This window comes from Pipra filicauda, unplaced genomic scaffold, assembly GCF_003945595.2.
Source record: "Pipra filicauda isolate LSUMZ 115617 unplaced genomic scaffold, ASM394559v2 scaffold155_size1731166_pilon, whole genome shotgun sequence".
NCBI classification, from domain to species: Eukaryota; Metazoa; Chordata; class Aves; order Passeriformes; family Pipridae; genus Pipra; species Pipra filicauda.
In genome coordinates this window covers 1,142,582-1,164,709 of record NW_024104051.1, presented here as the reverse complement: position 1 = coordinate 1,164,709, position 22,128 = coordinate 1,142,582, and the positions used below count along the sequence as shown (strand labels likewise).

The following is a 22,128-nucleotide window of genomic DNA, read 5'->3' as shown; positions in this document are numbered from 1 at the left end:
GGTTTGTCCTGGCACAGCCCTGCGCACGTGGTGAGATTGAATCTCACCCTCATGGGTGAGATTGAATTGGAGGTTGCAGTCAACTGAGCACTCCCTGGCATTTGGCCCACAGGACTGGGCAGAGCTAATCCAAAGGAAAACTCCTGAGCATAGCTCCTCCAGCACCCTTTTGCCCTGAAAGATCTCCCCGTTGGGCTGTACTAGGTGGTAATGTGAACATAAGCCAAATAGCGGTATGACATTTCTTAGTCTTTGTAAATATACAGGTTAGTTCTTGTTTATCTATGTTGCTTAAGTGCCAAGTGTGTTCCATACTTTGGATAAGACGAAATAAACTGCTCTAGTGAAAATTGTGTCCTGGAAACAGCTGTAGAAGTTTTTATTGTTGTGTTATTGATTTTTGTTACTTTTTTAGTAATGAATTGACAGCATTAGCGGGGGGATGTTTTCAACCTTTGTTTGCAAGATCAAAAGTACAATCGATGGGTACGTTCCCCAGGTTTGAAAATTATGTTTTTCCCAATATTATGTGCTTCAGACTGTATCTGTCAAGGGAGTAGATGTGATGAATTTGGACCCTAGCTTCTTCACGTGCATAGTCTTGTGTACCTTTATAACTTTTTGGAATGACTTTTCAATTTGAAGTAGGGAAAGGTGATTAGACAACAATGCAAAAAAAGTGGTCCAGGTAAACAGTTTTTCTCTAAGTGATTTTCAGCCCAGCTGGATAATTCAGATGTTTTTAATTGCATCAGAAGGACTGTGTCTTTCTGCTGTTTTGTCTTAATAAGCATACTTCCAAAAGGAGAAGATACACTGGGAAAAGGGAGAGGAGAAGGCAAGCATATTAAGTATTGCACTGCTATTTCTCCTAGCTGGTTAAATTTGGTGTTTCACCAAATTTAGCTCTAAGAACATTATACATGTGAAATCTTAATTTGTGAAGATGCCAGCCAGGAATAGAAAGCACTCCCTGAGAAGACACTGATGTGTTGTCTCGTTCAATTTTCAGTATGGTGGGGTGTGCAATAGGCAGCGGTACATTAGAAATGGGGAGGAAGCAGAAAGCCTTGATGTTGCGGAGGTGAGAAACACTTACTTGACTTCTGACCCTCGGGAGGTGGGTTTGGTTATACACAAGTCTTCGTGTCACCAACTTCCATAGTATCATAGAATAGTTTGGGTTGGAAGGGGTGTTAAAGATCATATAGTTCCAACACCCCTGCCATGGGTAGGGACAGCTTCCAGGTTGCTCAGAACCCCACCTAACCCGGCCTTGAACACTTCCGGAGATGGGGCATTCAGAGCTTCTCTGGGCAACCTGTTCCAGTGCCTCACCACCCTGTGAATAAAGAATTTCTTCCTAATATCTAATCTAAATCTCTCCTCTGTTAATTTAAAACCATTCTCCTTGTTCTATCACTATCCACTATCTCTCTCTGTAAAAAGTCATTCTCCCTTTTTTATAAACCCCCTTTAAGTACCGGGAGGCTGCAGTGAGGTCTTCCTGGAGCCTTCTCTTCTCCAGGCTGAACAAGACAAACTCTTTCAGCCTGTCCTTGTAGGAGAGGTGATCCAGACCTCTGATCATCTTTATGGTTTCCTCTGGACTTGCTCCAGCAGGTCCATGTCTTTCTTGCGCAACTTCAGTTTATGTTAATGGCCTATACCTTTCAGAGCTGTTGTTTCAAAACAGTAACAAGTTCATCTGTAATAGTACCATTTTAGCTTTTGTGTTTTAGTTTTGTGTTAGGATCCTGTTGACTAGAAGAAGAATTTACTTGACTCATCAGAATACATCTGGTATGAAATAATCGGATATGCGTGAATGCAGAATGTGGGGGTGGGGAGGAAGGGACAGCAAAATGAAGCACCTGACATCATCAGTGCAGAGAAACATAAGCTTTAAAAACAGTTGGAGGAAGCCATCTTCTCATGTAACTTTATAGATTTAACATGAGGTGAATGCGATTCTGTGGTTTTGTCCAGGTTTCCCTTGATGAAGTCCAAAAGAAGCAGCACAGTCTATCTATCCAGCTGTATCACCAGCTCGGGTTAACTGTTGTGTGTGCTTAGTAGTGAAATCACTACTTTGTATGTTGTATTCAGCCGTCTCCAGAGCTGTTATGTGCAGGACAGTATTGCTAGTTGTGTCCGATTAATTGATTCGGTATCTAATACTGGGCACAAGTACCTAAACTTCCACTGGACTTCTTGCTCTTGTTGCTTTTTCCCCTGAAACTTGTATGATTGTGAACCTGATTTTGTCATCCACTTTATAACATCTGTCTTCTTACCTCTTTGTTTTTCTTTTCTTGTCATTGCTTTTTTCCTTTACTCTCAAAAGAAAACCATTTCCAAGCCAGGTCTTTACTTTTTTCAATTCTTTTTCTCCCAGATCTCTTAACCTGATTCTCTTTCAGAACGTCTGCTTTCTTTCCTCTGAAACACACCCTGTGTATAAAATTAAATGCAGCTTTAAACTTAACTCTTCCTAACTGCAGGTATTTCTAAAATTCCTATTGAGGTTATATAAATGTTAATAATACCTCTGGTGAAGGCTCCCTCTGGCACTGTAAACTGGCTCACTTCCAGGAACTGTTGCATGAAAGTGCTCTGAGTTGCTGATTACTTTTGTAACTGATAACTAATTGGAAAACAGATTTCTTAAATCAGAGGATGAATGATAAGGGTGCACTGACCTCCTTTACTAGAGTTCTACTTTTTAGCCAGTTAAAACCTCTTGGTCTGCTAGGATTAACAGTTGGAGTTCTAAAATTGTTTTCAGTGAATCTTTTTTGGACGGTGGTTTTATTTTTATTTCATGGCAGAATTTAAAATATAACAAGTCTAAATCATTTGTTGTTTGGAAAGGACCTTATCTTGAAATACTTATTTTTGTATTAGCATTTATCTTGTATTCTTAAACTTTTTTTTTTTGCAAAGATACTAGTGTGGAGTAAAGCTTTATATGTACAGCTCTTATATCCTGAACTATGGAATTGCTTGCATTTGCTGCTGATAATAGAAGAAATGTATTTGGGCACAAAACATTTTTTTGTTGTTAATCTCAATCCAAGAAAAAACTTACTTGTATCTAGAGGAAAATGTAACCCTACTCCTATTGGGTTTGGGGAAAGAAAAGTAGAGAATCATAGAATCGACTGGGTTGGAAAAGACCTCTGAGATCATCGAGTCCAACCCTTGATCCAACACTGCCGTGGTTACTAGACCATGGCACCAAGTGCCACATCCAGGGATGTGACCTCCAGGGACGGTGAATGCACCATCTCCCTGGGCTGCCCATTCCAATGTCTGATTACTCTCTCTGTAAAAAATTTTTTCTTAATATTCAACCTAAACCTCCCCTGGCACAGTTTAAGACCATGCCCTCTTGTTCTCCTGCTGGTTGCCTGGGAGAAGAGACCGACGCCCTCCTGGCTACAACCTCCTTTCAGGGAGTTGTAGTGAGTGATGAGGTTTCCCCTGAGCCTCCCCTTCTCCAGGCTAAACAGCCCCAGCTCCCTCAGCCTCTCCTCATAGGACTTGTGCTCAAGTCCCTTCACCAGCTTTGTTGCTCTTCTCTGGACCTGCTCCAGCACCTCAATAATGTAAACTTTCAGCAGTTTGGTGAAGGACAATTATCTCCTGCCCTTTCTGTTTATTTACTCCTTTAAATTTATAGAAGTCTTAAAACTGAACTGTCTAACTAACTAGTTAGGTCAATCCTCAGGTGCATTTCAGTTCATTTGTACCCCAGCAGATTGTAGTTCAGGTTGTACAAAGTGCATTGAGTATTTGTGATTAGCTATTTCCTCTCATCTTCAAATTACATGGAGGAGTATGAGTACTTGAAGATTTTCATCTTAATTGAAACAAGTAAAATCATGTTGTTAAATGACAATCATGCGGATGAAACTCTGGGGAACTATGATAAAAACATCACTTGCTTCCTTGTCAGAATTGTTCTAAAGTTTGGTGGATTTTTTTTCTGGAGGCTTCATTGCTGAAGTCACATGTGTGAAAACAGATAAGAGCTCATAGTATTATTATTATATTTTACTTTTGTTTCAGTTATTAAACTGTTGTTATCTCAAACCACTGGTATTACTAGTTTTTTCCTGATTCTCCTCCCAGTCCCACTCAGTGGTAGGAGGAGTCAGTGACTTGCTGTGTTGTACTTTCTGGCTGGGATTAAACCATGACACTGTTTTTGATGCTTCTTGGCAAACATTTATAGCAACTTTACTGAGGTTTTTTGTTCTGGCATCCCCAGAGAGTAGAATTGGAGATGACCTGTTACTCCCATACTGCGTTATTGATGGTTTTATATGGGCTTCATGCTAGCCTTCTGTGTTTAACTGCACATTCTTTGTTCCCCTTTTGGCAAAAAAGAATGAAACTGTCTGCTTTTGCCCCCACTTCTGGCAAATGGAGGTTGAGGGGATGGCTGCTTTTTAAAAGGTAGCATACTGTATGAACAGGGGACTGTGTGTAAAAAAAAAAAAAAAAAAAAAAAAAATAGTTAGTATGGTAAATGAGGCTTTAACATCATTGAAAAATTGCTTATGCTTAAACTATGATAAATGTAAATGAAGGAGATTAAATACAAAAGTGCACTTGTATTGTTTTTTGAGCTAACATGAAGAGGCAGAGGTTTTCTGTATAAATTTTAGTGGACTATTTCCATAGTGCAAGTTCTTTACGAAGCTGCCTTCATCCATCTTGAGGCTCAGGTTGTCATGTCTTATTTAGATTCTCACTTTTATTAGTTGGGATTGTTTTTTTGGATTCAGGAGGAATGTTTCCTTTTTTTTGTTTCCCTGTAAAATTGATCACAAAATTTTCTTACTTTTGACTATACACTGGTTTATCTTCTGTGTTTCTGGGAACACTGTGATGTTATGTTTGGCTTTGTAATAGGCACAGAAAAAGTACGGCAAGCTCAGGACTGCAAGGACCTCCATGTTGTAAACCCTGATTGGCTGTGGAGCTGCCTGGAGCGCTGGGACAAGGTTGAGGAACAGCTCTTTCCCTTGAAGGATGACTACATCAAAACACACAGGTAAGTGGTAACTTGGGGGCTATGAAAATAGGTTATTCATACAGTGATGCTGATTTATTAATGCAGCTATGAAATTGGTTTCTGACAAATTCAGAATGGTGTGCGATATTTACAGATTTTATGGAAAAACTCCCCGTTTTTGTCCATTTCTGTTCTGCTTAAGCTGAGGACTCTCAAGGGATGAGGAGGCAGTTCCACAAGTAGCACAATGGGGAGAAACTTCTAGTAACAGTAATTTCTTTAGCAGTTACTGTTGCTAGCTGTTCTCAGCTGGAGAAGTTGTCCTTGTCAGTTCAACCACAGGGAATGTCACCACAGCGCAGGATCATTCATGCTGCCAAAAAATGTACACACTTCCACAACGTGAAAAATTGGTCAAGTATGGCATTTTTTTATGACACTTGGTAGTGAGGAGAAAGGGAGAAACACAAAAATACCACAGAAAATTCTAATAAGAATTGGAAGACATGAAGATTGAAGCAAAAACTGGAACAAAGGAAGTAGTGAGAGGTGGTTTTGGGATAAGGAAAAATGTTGCAAAAGAAAAGGTAAAAAATAATCAGTGCACTAGTATGACAGTAAATAGAAGTGGCAGCCAAAAACTTTATTAACACAGAGGAAGTCAGAGGGCTATCAATAGCAGTCCCCTTCAGGAAAGTGACATGGCTGAAGTAACTTACGACAAAATATCGTATAGCCAGCTTCTGCTTCTTGACTTACCTGTTTGGATAGATCCACATTAGCAGAAGCTTAATGGGGAACCCTCCCTTAAGTGTTTAGGCAGGAAGGGGCATAGCATATTGGGTTTTCTGTATTAAACTGATGTTGGTGTGACTGAGTAGGCTAGTGATTTACTTTCTGCTCAGAAGATAAAGACACCCTTTGTGGGCAGAATGTGTGTGTGCAAGACATCAAATGCTTCAAAGATGCCAAAAGAAGAAACATCTGGAAGTAAAACCTTTTATCAAATGGCAGACTAGGTAGAGACATGAAATCCCTGTAAGTGAGGAAAGAGATGCAGCCTACTTATGGCTTGACTAGAATACTTAGTTTTTAAAAAGTACTGTCAGATGTTTTTTAATCAAACTTTGGAATACTTGTATGGGATGCCTAATTTGTCTCAGAGGTCTGACACAGCTGAGTTGTCAGATGTGGACAGTGAATTGCGAACATCACTTTTTGATGTCTAGAATGAATGTTAATCTTCCTACCTATCTTAATTTACTGAATTTTATTGAAACATGATATTTTTTCCTACTTCTGCATTTCAAATACAATACAGCATAACTTCATACTTCCCCTACCCCCAAGCTTTAGTCAGTAACACATGTATCTTAATGCAAATACTTCCATTTTAACCCAGTATGTGCAACCACTTTGGAAACGATTACTGGTCCAAGGCACTTATAAACTAGGGAAGGGGATGAACTCTGAGAAAATATTTGCATATAAAATGAAGTTAAAAACAGCAAAAAAAAAAAGCAAACTTGGGATTGGTTGACCTTAAATGTTGATGCTACATGACTACTTCAGAAATGTCCATAAAAGCATGTGGTAAAAACTCCATTTTTGTGTCACTTCTAATATTTGTTACAATGTAATTTAATTGGATCTTTTTTTAATATAGCGTTGTTTTAATGGAACATAACATGCTGTTTTATTTGATTTCTTTAATTATTCAATTGGCTTTCTTTTTTGTGGCATTTCATGATAATTGGATAGTATGTCATAATGGTGATTCCTACAGACTTATCTCTGTTTCTGCTGACATTTCTAAAATTGTTTTAAAATGCATCATAGGCAGCTTAGTATTTTAAAAACTTAGTTTGAGTGACTTGCAAATTAATACTGTATGTTTATTTTCTATCAGAGTCAATTTGGAGAGCAAATACAAAGATCTGGTACAATAGCCCTCTTTTCTTTTTAGTGCGTGTCTGCAGATTATCATGCTACTCAAGTTGTGCTGTTGTAACTACCTGGAAGCCATATCAAACTTCATATTTTTAGAACTTTTAAGGCACATTTAATAATATTTTAATAATGTAAATATGACATTATCTGAGTATTTGCATTTTTCTGCTTTATATTCAGTGAGACTTTAATGGGGGTGGAGAAATGTTTCTTCAGAGATCTTCCAAGCCATATCCTCTCTTTCTCCCGTAGAAAAAAGGAATGCTAATTTTTTATGTTCTGGTTACATAGCTCATTTAAATTTCTAATGCCGTTTTTTCTGAACTCCATCTAACAGAGAGAATAGCCCTGCCACGTTTCCTGATACACCCAGCACATTTCAGACAGCTCTATTTCACCCAACACCCATCCATCCGAAGTCTCAGCCTGGTCCTGAAGTTCGACTGTATGATCCTAACACTGGAAAGCTAATCAGGAAAGGCACACAGACATCTGGGCAGTCAATGTACATCCAGTCTCCAGCTCCTCCCATCACCTTACCAGTGCATGGTGAACACTCATCCTTCAGGTACCTAAAGCATAGCTAAGAGTCACTTCATCTATATTTTTAGACTGTAGTAAATTTAACCCTTGTTATCTTTGATCAAATTGTCATCTTTGCTTTACTTTGTTTGCTTTCTAAAAAACCAAGAAAAACAGTGAAAGTGAATAGTCAGCTGAAGTGAAATCGGGATGCTACAATTCCAGGTGCTTTTTGTTCCTCACCAAAGTGCAACTAGAAACCTCAAATCAAATAAATTCAGTGTGTAGTTTGTGTGCTCTAAAGAATGCTAGAGTAACTAATCTCTGAAGCAGGGCAGCTTAATGTTTCTTAATGGGTCTTCTAAACAGAAAACAATCCAGTATTCTAAAACATATCTGATAACATTTGACTCTTTTTTATAAAATTTTCCTCTTCATCTAATTTCTTTCAAATGGGGCATTCGATTTGTGTTTTTGAGGAATATCAGAAGTGATGGAAGAGGGGTGTAGCTATCTGAGTATTGTTAAATAAGGCCATATGGCTGATTGCTAGTTAATAATCCTTAGATCACTAAATCAAGACACTAAAGCAGCCGGAGGAAGAGGCAACCTGCCTTTTGAAGTACAAAGGCATTTGGACTTTGTCAAAATTTGTGTTAAGCTGCAAAAACACCACTTGTCTCTTAAGGATGTGTAAAATACCTAAAATTCATGCCAAATTATCTACATAAAAGATTCAACTTTCTGGAATACTAACAAGTTTAGTAAGGCTTGTTGACTCCAGTGGTAAAAAAATATCCAACTGAAGCCAAAGCTTTTCTTTGTAAAATGCAATCAGCATTCCTTTTTACGATATGATCAGAGTAGAGCAGTTGTTACAAAGCAATTCAGTTCTCCAAAAATATACATCACAACTATAAATGCACAATTTTCTACCTTTCTTCTCCTTTCCCTGCCACTTTCAGTGTTGTCACTTGTAAAGGTTTAGTATACTAATGTAGCTTATGTTTCCACTCTATCTTCCTGTTATTAAATTGTTTCAACTTTTTTTTTCTCGGTTGTTATCTGTTTATAGGCTTTTTTTTATTTCAGCTTCCCTGTTGCTGTCAACACAGGTTTTTTGAGTCTCTCTTGTTTGTGAAGATGTCTCGTTTTCAGTTCCTTTTTAACTGTCTTTTAAAATCTGTATTTTACTTTACTATGACATTGTAAATGAACATTAAAAACTTTAAATAATCAAGACATAGCATGTATCCAGAGAGGAGCTGAAAAGCTTTCGAGGTTTTTTGTGAGTTATTGTGGGAAGGAATTTGTCTAGAAATAGAGCTGGGAAAGTCATACACATTCTTATGTTCTTATGACATATAGTTGTCATAACACTTGTAAGATTCTTCAGTATAATGGGTTATGTTGATATTAATGCATCATTCAGTGTTTTTCCTACCTTTGCCAACAACTTCAAGAGTTTGTCCTCACCTAAGCGTATTTTTTGTTGATGCTGGGGTGCCTCTTAACTTGAGCATCTTATTGAAAAGGAGAGTAGTGTACTTCAGGTGCCCTCTTAGTTGAGTTTTATAGAGCTACAGAGAGGTTTTGAGGCTGGAGAGAGGCTATGTCGCCTTGCTACTCCCATTATTTCATTTGAGCATTTTTTTTGACTGTAAATGCTCAGGGTTGAGATGTATTAGTCTAAGAAGATGAATCCAATTACTCTGTGCTGCAACTTCACCCCACAACTAAGCAGCTGTAAGAAAAGACATGAGCATAAGATATATGCTGAAAAAAGTATTTTCATGACCGTTTCCTGTTGATTTGATCCTCGTGGTGAAGTTAGTGACCTGTGAATACAGATGTCTTAATTGGGGCATGTATATATTCCTCAGAGTAGTTCCACCATCCTCAGTTAAGATGCTGAGGAGAGTCTTGGTAAAGTCTAGGAGCAAAGCAGGGCAGTGATCAAATACTGCTTTAGGTACTTTCAGTGGATAGGAAGTACAGTGCAGGCAGAGCACAAAGGCTGTGAAGTAACAAAAAGCCAAGTAGGAACAGCTTTACTGTGTTACGACTGAGGAAGAGCTGAGGCAGTACTGTATGGTTTGTCTTAATGCATACATCAATGATAGGTTTTAAAAAAACTTCACATCCACTTTAGAACGTGATGTGATACTGGTCTTAAGAGAAAACTACCTTAGTGCAGCAATTTCTTGGTACAGGGAAATGTATTTTGTGTCCTGACAGACTTTACATACTCATATGTTTACTTCCTATAGAAAGATGAGAGTATTTGTAACTAAGCCATTGAATTTAGGCAGAGTTAAAGTTGTTAACACTCACAGCCGCTCCTCTTGTGGGTGGGTGCAGTCAAAGCCTCTAATAATCTTTGATAGTTTCTCAAATCTTCATCTGATTCTGAATTTCAGATAGTGGGAAACAGAATTGCACTGCTGTGAGAGGAAACCCTCAGGGACATGGTAGTTGCATGTGGCAAAACAATGGTACTTGGTCTCTTATTCTAAGAATAGACCTCCTTGGGCTTAGGACATAACCTCCTGCTTGCAAGGCTGGTTACTGAAAAGGGCTTCTAGTTATCCAAGTACCATTTCATAAGAACTTTTTCAATTCTCTTTTTATTTTGCGTTCAACATTTTCAGTTTCTGTGGTTCAACTTGAAAGATAATTTAAAATGGGATATAATCAGTTTAAATACCTGAATGCAATGTCCAGTGAAACTGTTACCAGTGAATTACAGGTGGTTCAGTTAGTGTAGCCAGCATTTCGAGTGACAGGCACAGGTCTTGCCATTGTGCTCAGCTCTGTGAGACACGAGAACCTGCTTTTTGTCATGGCTGTTGCAGCCTGAGCAGAAGGGTGACAAAGAGTTTGCAGCTGTACTAGAAGGGAAGGGAATGCAGCACCAGCAGCTCTTCTCTGAGAACAGGAAGGATTCCTCTTTAAAAATAACCTTCGTGTCAGAGCTTTGACATGCCTCGTGTATCTCAACAAATTTGCATTTTCATACAGAAAAAGTTTTCTACAAGCATTGCAGTAAACACTTAAGTTGTAACAGGTCATGAGATGTGTAATGTAGTGTTGTTCAAAATAATACAAATGCTAATGGCATCTTGGACTAGAATAAAGAAAAATAATGGTGCAAGTTAAATTTTAGTGAATGCTAATAATACACTGACAGATGAGGCAAGGCTTAAAATATGGATGTAATTTACATGTAAGAAGTTATAAATGGCACCGTTGTTTTAAATAATGCTAAGATGCACCAAATGGTTGGTTTGAAGAGGTGTGTCAAGCAGGTGTTGGTGGCTGAAGCCATACTTGAGGGCCTCTATAAACTAATTTTGCTTATAAATTTTTTAATAAATTTTTCTGAATTTACATGCTCATTTTTACTGTTTTTCTTTACTTAATGTTACAAGTCATGTTATGACAGCAAAAATATAAAGTGCCAAATTGAATACATGGGTTGAATTTAAATATTTTTAACAGTTCCATGATGATAATGCTATTTTAGCTTTCTCTCAGTGTTATATCAACAGAAGTGCTTTTTACTTCCACAAGTGTTGAACCAACCTGGTATATGTATTTCCTTGTGCATGTAAGACTGGCAAGCACCAACCAACCTCTGCAGGGTTGAATATGGTATTATTTTTTAAAAAGTACTCATGAATCTCATTTGATTAGAAGTAAATGTAAATTCCTGCATTTGTATGTCTTTAATTTTTATTTAACTTAACGGGCAAGTGGAAAATGTAAAGCCTGGAAAATGTCTTTGAGGAAATAAAAATGTCTTACAAACCTTAAAGAAGTCTTTGTTTCATATTGCTTTTGGAATGCTTTCATGAGAAGGCTCAGGGTTTCTTACCTTGTAGCAGTTGGAAAACAGTGGATAAAACATCTGACAGAAGTCTTTAGAATCTATTAATACAGTTATTTTACGGTTAATATTTGTGTGTAATAATGTAGTCAAGTATGATCTCAGATTTTATTCTATAAGAGGAGGAGTTCTTGTCATCAGTATGATTATGTGTTCTTAAAAAATATGCTAGATTTATTTCTAGTCTAAGAAAGTCTGCTTGGCTGCCCTGCTACATATAACTTCTCTGTAATTCTTGGCATGGTCAAGCTTCTTATGTTTTTAATAGAGTTGTGTAAGGTGCCTATAGCTTTTTTTTGTCATTCTCTGTTTCACCAAGAATGTAAATGGCATCACCACCTCTCTTAGCTAGGGTACCTATTAAAAAGGTATGGAAATCGTACTTTAAAATGTCCTTTTGGAAAATATAGTGGAATGCTGTATTGTTTTCCTCTTTTACCTATGAAAATTACTGTCTGAGAGCAATTTAATAGCAAAAGAATGGTCTTTTAAAATAGAAAACATGTAGTGGGGGGGCAGTAGGGGGGGAACAGAAAACTTAGCAGTGGTGAGAAACTCTTAACAAAAACCAGTTTGATTAGTTCATTTCCACAGCATCCAAACTGTTCCACTGTACAGAATCAAGAGACTGCGAAGGGGCACATGGCTGCTGTGCTGCTGAATATTGCTGTGCTGATGGGGGTGCACATCTGGGTAGCACAGCAGTGGCTTGGCTCTTTTCCCTCACCACCCCCAACTGAAATTTCCTGCACTTAACCATGGGATCTGAGAGAAGAGAGATGTGTATTTGGGAAATATGAACCCTGAAAATGAGCAAAATTGACAGCTTTTCAGATGTCATACATTCTGGAACTGAAGTACTAATGTAGAAAAATGTTGATATTTAGATAACCTTTCTAAGAAGCTGTTAAATTCACAAGAGGAGAAACAATTTTGTAGAACTTTACCTATGACTGGATTTGCATAGCTTAATAATGGGGTTTTTCTGGGAGGACTCCTGGTCTAAAGCTGTTCCTTGAAAATCCCAACTTGATGAGAAGTAGCCATCCTGTGCAGAAACTCTTGTCCGCTTTACTATTTCTCAGTCACCATCACCCTCAGAAACAGCTTGATGGTCTCTCACATGGTAGTTTCAATAGGAAACAGCTTGTGATTTCAAATACAGTCACTTTTATACCTGCTTGCAGTAGTCTTTCTCCCCCCCCCCCACCTTATGACCAACATAAATAATCTGTGACCTTTAAGTTCTGGGTGGTGCTGAGCTGCTGTAACGTGTTTCGGGAAGTTAGTGTGATGGTCCAATGCTTGTAGTTAAACTGTGTTGTGTAGTAGTTTTAGCTTCTGCAACTCTTCCATAGCTAAGTAATATTCACAGAAAAAATATATACAAGAAAGGTAGAAGTTGTTCTACATGTAGTCTAACTTCTTATTACTATGATAAAGCAACTCCCATGAAGTTATGACTGTTTTATTTTAATTAACATTTTGACGTTCCTTTTTTTATCTACATATTTGGATTAAATAAAGTAACTAACAAGGTAATAAAATACAGACTAAAAGAAGATGCTTCCATATATGAATACACTAACCAAAAAGAAATACTGTCTCTTTTGCATCTTATCCAGACCTAGCATCTGGGAGATATCTAAAGTAAAAATTGATGCTGCCGAGCTGAGCTTTCTACTTGCAAAACTCTTGTCTGTAAGGTTGAGAAATAGAAGGTGTACTTTGAGACTCAAAAATAAAAGCATAACATAGATCATGAAAAATGCGTTGGAATGTAGGAATTGCTTCCTGGATAATAAATGTATCAAGTGATGAAGAAACTCCATTTGCGCACAAATATTAAATTATTTTAAGGGCAATGCATCTGCAGATACTGAAACTTTGGTATCAAGAAAGGTTTGATGGTTATTTATAAGAACAATGAGAAGGCAGGAGAATGAGTACCTTGTCAAAGGTAGAATAGAAACTTAAGCTTTCAGACTGAACAAAGTATTCAGCGGGAGACTTAGTCTTTCTTGTGTTGATGAGCACAGAACTTTATTAAGCAAAGTCGTAGATACATGGCAGTCATAAATGGTTTCTAGGATTTTATTTCTAAACAAGCTGTAAATTAAGTAAATCTTTCTTATATGGGACCCCTGAAATTTTTCAGAGTTGTTCAGCCGCATCAGCAGCAGTTGTTTGAAGAAGAAGAATTACCAGCAAGTGAAAACGAGGAGCAACCTGGTCCATCTAAGCGGAAACGCCAGCCAAGTATGTCTGAGACAATGCCCCTGTACACCCTATGTAAAGAGGATTTAGAGAGTATGGATAAAGAGGTGAGCGTAACCTATTCTGACAGGTTTCTAACATAATGATTGTTAGTTATTCATAACAATTTTAACTTCTGTTAAATTATGCATGTACATGAACTGACCTTGTATGCCACTATAGTAAGTTTAAATGAAAGCCACAGCAGACAAAAGTACAGCTCAGGCTAAAATGCAGTTATGTTCTGCAAAGCAGAACAGAATACTCTGGTGTGTAAGCAGGCCTTTAAAGTAGAACTTCGTTTAAGTATAGCTTTTTCACACAAAACATGGTATCATATTTGCTCTCTGGATAGCTTTGCCTTGTGTCACTTTAGAGTTGTTTTGGTTTGGCTTTTTAAAGTTGATCTCAAAATAATCTGGACAAAAATCGGTGGGGTGTGAGAAGAGAGGTCTGCAGATACAAAAGGCACAAATTGTGGAGAAGATCGGGGAGACAAATGGGAGCACGAGGCCTCATTAGCTGTAGACATGTAATTGGGGTGCTGTTGAGTTGTAGCTATTATGGTTTTGCAGGTGAAGGGGGATTTCTGTTAGTGAACTGTACATCTTTCATACAAAAGCATGTTATTTGAAATTCATTATGAACCTCTAGCAGCTTCTTATTTTTCACTTATTGTTCTGTGTTCTTTTTTTCAAATGAACCACCATCTTAAATAACATTAAATGATACACACAGATAAAAATACTTATCGTTGTGCACTATATTTTCATGAATTTGTAACCCTGTGTATGACTTTACTGTAAAATCTAGTGGCCCTGGAGCTTGAATTCATCTTTGAGCTTAGATGGTTCACTGGGGTGGGAACAGGAGCATATATCTTTCCGTGTTCTCGTCAGTAAGTTCATTCCAAGGTTCTAGCCATAACAGGCCTTGAGTTATCTTCAGAAAATATAATAAAATTGTGAGAAGGAAACTGCATATTTCACCAAGGGAAGAGTTTATGTATACAGCACAGTGTAATTTTGATATGGACTTTTGGAAGAACTTTGGGCTAGTATTCTAGGGAAAAGTCCAATAACTTTCAACTGCTGCGATGATCTACTTTGAATTTCAGGTGAGTTCAAGCTTTAACTTAACTGGTAACTCTTGGAGCTGACAACTTTTGATTTCTTTTGGTTTTTGTTCTGAAGTATGTTTCCCATTTTATCTCAAACTTTTACCAGAAATAGTATTTCTTCTTGTCATTATAGCAGTCCCTGAATCCATCTGTGCCTTCCATCTGTGTTATCAGTGGTAGTTAAAGGAAATTTTTATTACGGGTTGCCTTCATGTTTTTATGTACTAACATTTTTTCTAATTGTGTGGATTTTGGAAAATATTAATGAATTGCTGATGCAATGTGTGCACTGAGCCAAAAGGAAGTGTGCATGTTTTCCAGACTCACTGCATATAAAGTATTTATTGTTCTGTTTTTAAAGATACTATTTAGGAACATTGTAAAAAATCTGAATCTTTTGGCACTGCTCATTTTGTGATTGATTGCTCTCTGTACTGCTACAGTTAAGACTAAAAAAAATAAGGTTTTTCTACTTATCCTACAAATATAAATATCTTAAATTACTTTGATTTGTTTTTAAATTAGGCTTTTACTTAAGCTGCACATTTGTGTTTGGAAACTAGACTATATGAACTTCAGAACAAATGAAGCCTAAATTCCAGTGCATTGTTTTCATAGTTGACTTAGCTTTGGTTCCAGGAGTATGATTTGAGGTTATAGGTACTGCCAGAAGTTTTCCCTTCCACCACTCTCTGTTCCTTGGGCAGCTGAACCAGTGGGGGGGTATGTTTTAGGTTTGGTGCAGAAGTGGGGTGGGATTTTTCTGGTCTTTTAGCTTCCCAACATTTTTTAGATCAAGGATCCAGTGTTAGCACTGACACATAGAGGAAGGCTGCACACAGGACATAATATCAGTTCACTGTGACTGATTTACTTTCCACAGAAAAGTGTTTGCCCCTAGCTCATTCTTTTTCAAAACATGTTAAAGGGTAAGAACCTTTCTAAAATCATGTCACTAAGAGACGTGAAATTTTTGCTTTCTACCACAAAAATGCTTTTGCTTTATTTGTATCCATTCTAGTGCTTATGGCAGCCACAAGATCTGCAGCTGACTGCAGACTGCCTTGGCAGAGCAAAAGCGATGTCTTGCTCCACAGCTACATGTGCCAGTGCTGAGCCTGTTTGGGTTAGGAGCATGCAGTCCGAGAGGAGTGAAGCCAGTGTGCCTTTGCTGCAATGTAAGCCAACCTGAGTCTCAACTGCTGTGTCCTTGCCCCTACACTGCTGGTAGTCATGGGACCATACAGCAGGCAAGCTCAGGGAGCTGTTTGGGGCAGAAAAGATCACTTTCCAGGTTAATCTTCATGATTTCCAGCTTCCAGAAATAACACATCGTTGCTGCTGCATGAGTACTAGTGCTAGGAGCAGGCAGAAGGTGGAAAGAGCTGGGAATGAGCAGTGAAGGCAGAACTGCATTTAAAGCCTTAAAACTGCATCCTCAGTATTTCTACTGAATTCCCTTGCAAATTCGGATAAGATCAAAAGGAGTCTTTTAGCTTTAGGCACTGGGATTTTTTTCAATGAAATTAAATAGGGAATGCAAGCATTCATATATACTGTTTCTATGGACATAATTAGCAGTAAGTAACTCCTTTGCACTTAACCATCTAAAGGAAATCTTGCTTTTTCTTTGCAAAAATCTGTGAAAGGTCACACAGCCCCAAATAATAGAGAATTTGCATGTAGTTTATATATTGGGAGAATTTTGTTAGAAGAATCAAAATGAAAGCTTTTGAAGAGAATTTAATTATGATATATTCCCAAATTAAATCCCTTTCCATCTTTAACCTATTTAAATATTTGTCACTTTTTCTAGTAAAAAAGCACTAGCTGTTCCATGATTCCATGAGGAAGAGCTACCATGGATAGGCATCTCTACTAAAACTTGATCTTATGTGGATTTGTACCTTCTCTTATTATTTTAACTGTAGTTGTGCTATGGGATACCAAGCAAATCAAAGGAAATGAGTAGCATCTCAGCTATTGGATTGCAGTTAAAGGTCACTTAGCCTTTTGTATCTTTTTCAGTGCCAGAGATCTGGGAGACCAGATCCAATGGTGGCTTTTCTTCCATCTGACACAAAGGACTGTTTGAACTTTAGGGAAGTGCAAGCACAAGAGTATTCAATGTAATAGAATTCAGTTCAAAGGCAATTGCGAAATGAGGGTAAGCACACAAGGAATGTATCCCTACTTGGGAAATACACAGCCTGCTAATGCTGCTTCCTCACAGTCAGGAGAATGTTTTACTCCTTTCTTTTCTGTGCTAGCTAGACACAGGTGCTTTGCAACTGGTTGATGCTGTTTGTCTCTGTTACAGAAAGGTAAAGGGAAGCAGAATTTAATTCTGCCAGTTAAATTAGCTTGCTTATAGTGATTTTTTTAAAGGTCTGGATAATTTTTTTTATTTCTAAATAACTGGTTATCCTCTACATAACCTGCAAAAGATGACTTTGTAATTAAAATGCTGTTTATATTTCACCACCTAAAAATCTTTAAAGGAATGGTTTCCAAACAATTAAATGCAGTCAATAACTAACTAGAAATCTCTCTTGTCCATAATAACTGTACCAGGATGATTTTTGTTTTCTCAAAACCAATACTATCACTTACAGGGAAGGTATCTACTTTTCCTTTCAGTGATTGTTGGAAAGTAACTTGCAGAAGCCTGTCCTGTAGGGAGAAAGGACGAGGCTGTCTGCAGCTCTTCTTGTCCCCCATTACACTAGGAATCCACTTGCTCACCTGCTCACCACAGAGATACAGAACCCTTGATATAATTGTGTGACATCATCATCCTTCCCGTGGGCTAGGTGGAAGTTGCTGACTTACCAGTCACTACAATGTTGCTGTGGATCTGCTCTAGTTTACTGACAAAAACCAGAAGGTAGAACCCAGGCTTCAGATGACACTATTGATTTCCAGAAGTAAGATTGATTAGCTAAAGCAAGTTGTGCAAAGGACGGGAATGACATACAAATTATGCGAAGATGTACGTGTGTCTTTCCATTCTAACCAGTTGTCTCAGTACAGGATGCCATGCAGTTCTCATTCCCTGAGGTTACTCATGGATCATTTTGTGAGGATGTTTCTTCAGAATTCATTGAGAACCACTCCTGAGAACTTCCAGCATATTGATTCCTTTCTGCACTGACAAAATTACTTATATGTTTAAAGAAGGCCAACAAGGTCAATATTTAACAAACTCTGTTAATCTTGCTGGTTTAGAAATTGTTTTTATTTTGTTTAAGCTATTGCTAATTCCATTTCATTAAGGATGGTTTTCTCCTAAATCTGTATTCCAAAATTATATTTGGAGAGAACCTTTATGTGACTGGGCTAGTATTATGTGCAGTTACCTAGTGAGGTTGATCTAATCCTAATGCTGTCGTGTGCTATGTGTTATTAATAAACTGTGTTTGATTTGACATACTAATTGCTTTCTGATGGACCTTGACTTCGCTTTTCTGTAAATGTGTTCTTTCTCTGTGGATATCTGTTGCAGACCCAAAAGGTGATTTTTTAGCCTCCTGCATTGTGCTAACTTCTTTTAAAAATTGAGTCAGCTTTATATAATCTTAAAGACTTTTCCTTTTCTAATCAGTGTCCCTTTCATAATTACGTTGACATTCTTGTGTATGATAAATCTATTGGCCATGAAATAAGTAAACAAGGTCAAGAGTTTTCATTCCTCTCTTTCTTTTGGCTACAAATGATTCTCTGGCTGTCAGTACAGTTCCCATATGTTATTTTTCGAGTACTTTCTAATTCACCAGTCCATATAAATAATAGAAATGCATAGAAAGATTCCAAGATGGTCCCTTATAAAATGTCTGTGATGAAGGAAAAAGAAACTACCCTGAACTGAGCTCAAGATTCTGTCCTCAGTTGCTCATATCTAGGCTGCTGCTGCATCCACAGTAGAGTGGAAGTAACAGTCTAAGTCAGACAGCCATAGGTACTCATATCTGTCAGTGCTTTCAGGACCAATTTTTAGATACCCCAGTATGGGCTTCACTGATGAGAAGGAAGTTCAAAAGGAACTTCCAGTAAGGCAATAAGATTGAGTTCAGTAAGGCAGAAAGATTTCTATTTATAATTTGTGGTGCCTTCTCTTGCAAGATGGCCCAGGATTACTAATGTCCTGGAACAACTGTGCGCACATAGTTTACTAGTTGAATGATCCTTATGTTTTTGTGTTTGTTAACTGTGTTTTTGTCAGGGTATTTGAGAGTAGCATCTGTATCTTGTCAAGTGTCATCATCTCTGCCATCTAAGGTAAAATATTTTGCTAGTTTAAATTCCTCTCAGTTTGGGACTTGGGAGAGGAGAAGAGAGGGAGTGAATCTGATACCAGTCAGACCTCCAGCTTTCCTATCTCTCACATCAATTAGTGGAGCTGCAAAGATTCTTACCATCTGGTTGGGATATGTACTCAGCAGCTGCAAAGTGACCACATTGCAAAGGTATGTTCTGTGCACCAGTGCATTTAAGTATAGGGATTTTTCTTGACTGGGAATTGCCTAATGAACTACTTTTGCTTCAACATGGTTCTCTTGATTTGGGACATATTTTGCACATTCTCTTCCTTTTAACTAAGTTGGAATTTATGTGCCTTATATAAAGACTGAAATTGCAACATTGTGCTCCTGCATAAGGCCATTTTGTCACTCTGCATTTTGCTTTTATCTAAGCAGATTTATCCCTTAAATTCTGTTTTTTATTTCAAGTTAGTGACTGTACCATGCAGTGAATTAAGAAGCAGGGGTTTTCTCCTTCAATTTGGTGAAAACTGTTCTCAGTAAGTTGTTAGCCTCTTGGTTAGTTAAAAAGTACTGATTTAATGTGGAGGATGTGGTCTCTAGAACAAAATAATAGCAGCCTGGGGCTCACTTGGATATTGCATTACACATTAGCAGTTCTTTGAATTTCTACAACTACATTTCTTTTACAGAATTTCACGTGTGACACCTTAGCATGTACTATGTCACAAATTGTGCAGATGCTGGACTTGGTTAGCAATCCCTTTTTACAGATTATAGCCTTTTTTGAAGCTAAAAGGATGAGGCTTTGTGCACACTTGCTGTTTTTAGTGGTTGCCATCCAGGTACCTTGGCCCTCAGAAGCGATGAAGTCTTGTTTTGCAGTCATTACACAACTTCCACTCAGACCACACTTTAGAAAAAATTTTTGAGGTAACTGTGGGTGAAAAAACACATGGAGACGTAACAAAGGTAAACATGCTGCTCTTCATCAAGACAGTAAGAGACTGGATGAAAACAACTTGTCAAAGTATCTTCTGGCAAAAGCAGACCTGGGAACTCTCAGATGGGCTGGCCTTGGTCTGCTGTGAGCCTTGATGCTTCCTGGTGCTGTCTGTTTCCTTACCTACCTTTGTCACCTTCCTTCACATGTTGACTCTTGTGTCCCCTCTCATCCCTGTGCTCTGGACAGCTTATTCTGGAGTGCTTATTCTGGAATGGCTTAACCCAGCAGGACTAAACGTGTCGCTTGCTTTCACTGAGAGATGAGTTTTCTGGAGACAAATGGAGAGGCTACAGTGCCAGGAATCAGGGTGCTGGTTTGTCTTTGTGAAGCACTTGCTATGGTGTGGTGGCTGGCTGGCTGATGCCAGAAATGTAACACTGTTTTGTAAGGAGCGTAGCTTAAAGCTGTTGTATATCAAGGATAGATAGTATTTTTACTGCTTTCCCATGTTTAAGATTTTGACATTGACCCTTCTCTAATATGGTTAAATAACACAAGTACTTAAACATTAATGTATTAAAATATTAAAGCAGTTATTTTGCCCATATCTCATCTGATTAGCAGGGAAATAAGTAGAGTTTTCCAATACTATTTGTAATAGTTTGGCAGTGAGAATCAGCAGCATAGAATTAGATACCAGTACAGTGACATAGCGAGAGAAAAGACGAGCACTTAAGAGAAGCTGGGTATCTGTTGTTTGCTTCTGCCTTTCTTTGTTTTGCTTTGAAGAATTCATTTTTTACTTAAAAATAGAAACAATTCTAAAAAGCAGCAACGCATTTCTATTTGGTTTTTAGGTACAGAAGATATAAACATATTTTTTTGGAAAGCAGTGTTGGTCACGTTTAAGTTAAATCATCCTGACCATAAATATTGACACTTTGATTGCTATTCAGCTAATAGAAAGACTTGCAGTGTAGATAGGGCTTGTGAGTTTCGAATGGATTATCAAAATGTGAAACATATATTTTCCTGGTTTTTTTAATCTGATGTTTCTCTGCAGACCATTAGTTTATGCACTAATTGCATAGAGCTGATTATCTGCTAGTTTTTGATTTTTTATTTTTTTTTTAAGAGGGCATCATGGTTCAAGCTTGCCTTAGCAGCTTTTTTAAGTGTTTGGAAAAAGGCTTTTTTATGTAATACCATATTTTACAAGGAGACGACTGATTACCAAAATAGGAAAAGGATTTTTATCTAAGTTGATATTATCTCAAGTAGGCAATCAACTTTGAATCTCTTCTATTTTTCTACACAGGTTGCTTAGAAAATATTATTTAAGCGCATAAAAATGGTGTACTTGGATGTCTTATTTTCATTTTAGATTTATTTTTTTTAATTTGTATGCCATGAGGAAATATGGGACACATTGTAGCCTTTTGGCATTTGCTTGGCACACTATAAATATCTGCATTTCGTAGATAGAAGTGGAAATTACTTAGATATATAAGGATTACTTTGATAGCAGTCATGGCAAGTTGTTAATTAAAATGCGATATTATACTCTGCTGTTCCTCCAAAGGTGATCACAAAGTTGTTCCATTGTAACTTGGGTTTTTAGAAAAGTAGCTTCTTTTTCCATGTTACTATCATTCTGCCAAGCATAGAGTAAAAATTATTATACAAATAAGATTAAATCTTAAGCTTTGTGTATGTTTCTGCAGATATGAACAATGTTTCTGACTTTTAAACTTTGCCTGGTTTTATGGCAAATGTGCTATTCTAATGTTGTTCCATATGAAATGGAACATAGTTCTATAAAACTTCCACCTCTAGAATGTAGGTGTAAGGTGTTAAAAAACTGAAGGTTGGTTATCCTGTTGGGAAGAAGGCTTTTCCATACATTTTGTGAAGGTTTTTCAACCAACTTTAGTAGTACATTGTGTATCTGCAGCCTTCTCTGCCTAGCCTTAGTAAAGAGAAATTGAAAGCCTTTTCCAACGGCTTGTTTACTCACTGAAAATGGGGCAAAATCTCTTTAAATAGAGTTCAGTAACCTCATTTTAACATATACTTCTACCTCCATACGCTAAATGAAATGCGGCTAGGCTGTCAACACTAATTGGCCACAGTTAAAAATGAGTTGCTTGAGCCATG

General features: G+C 37.6%; 1 protein-coding gene across 1 annotated transcript in view; it reads left to right on the top strand.

Moving 5' to 3' along the window:
- Positions 1-22,128, top strand: part of CTDP1 (CTD phosphatase subunit 1) — a 101,074-nt gene that overhangs the window by 32,216 nt on the left and 46,730 nt on the right. The window contains exons 9-11 of the mRNA XM_027721513.2: positions 4,924-5,065; positions 7,314-7,544; positions 13,546-13,711. Of these exons, the coding sequence (XP_027577314.2) occupies positions 4,924-5,065; positions 7,314-7,544; positions 13,546-13,711 (539 nt within the window). The remainder of the gene's footprint in view (positions 1-4,923; positions 5,066-7,313; positions 7,545-13,545; positions 13,712-22,128) is intronic.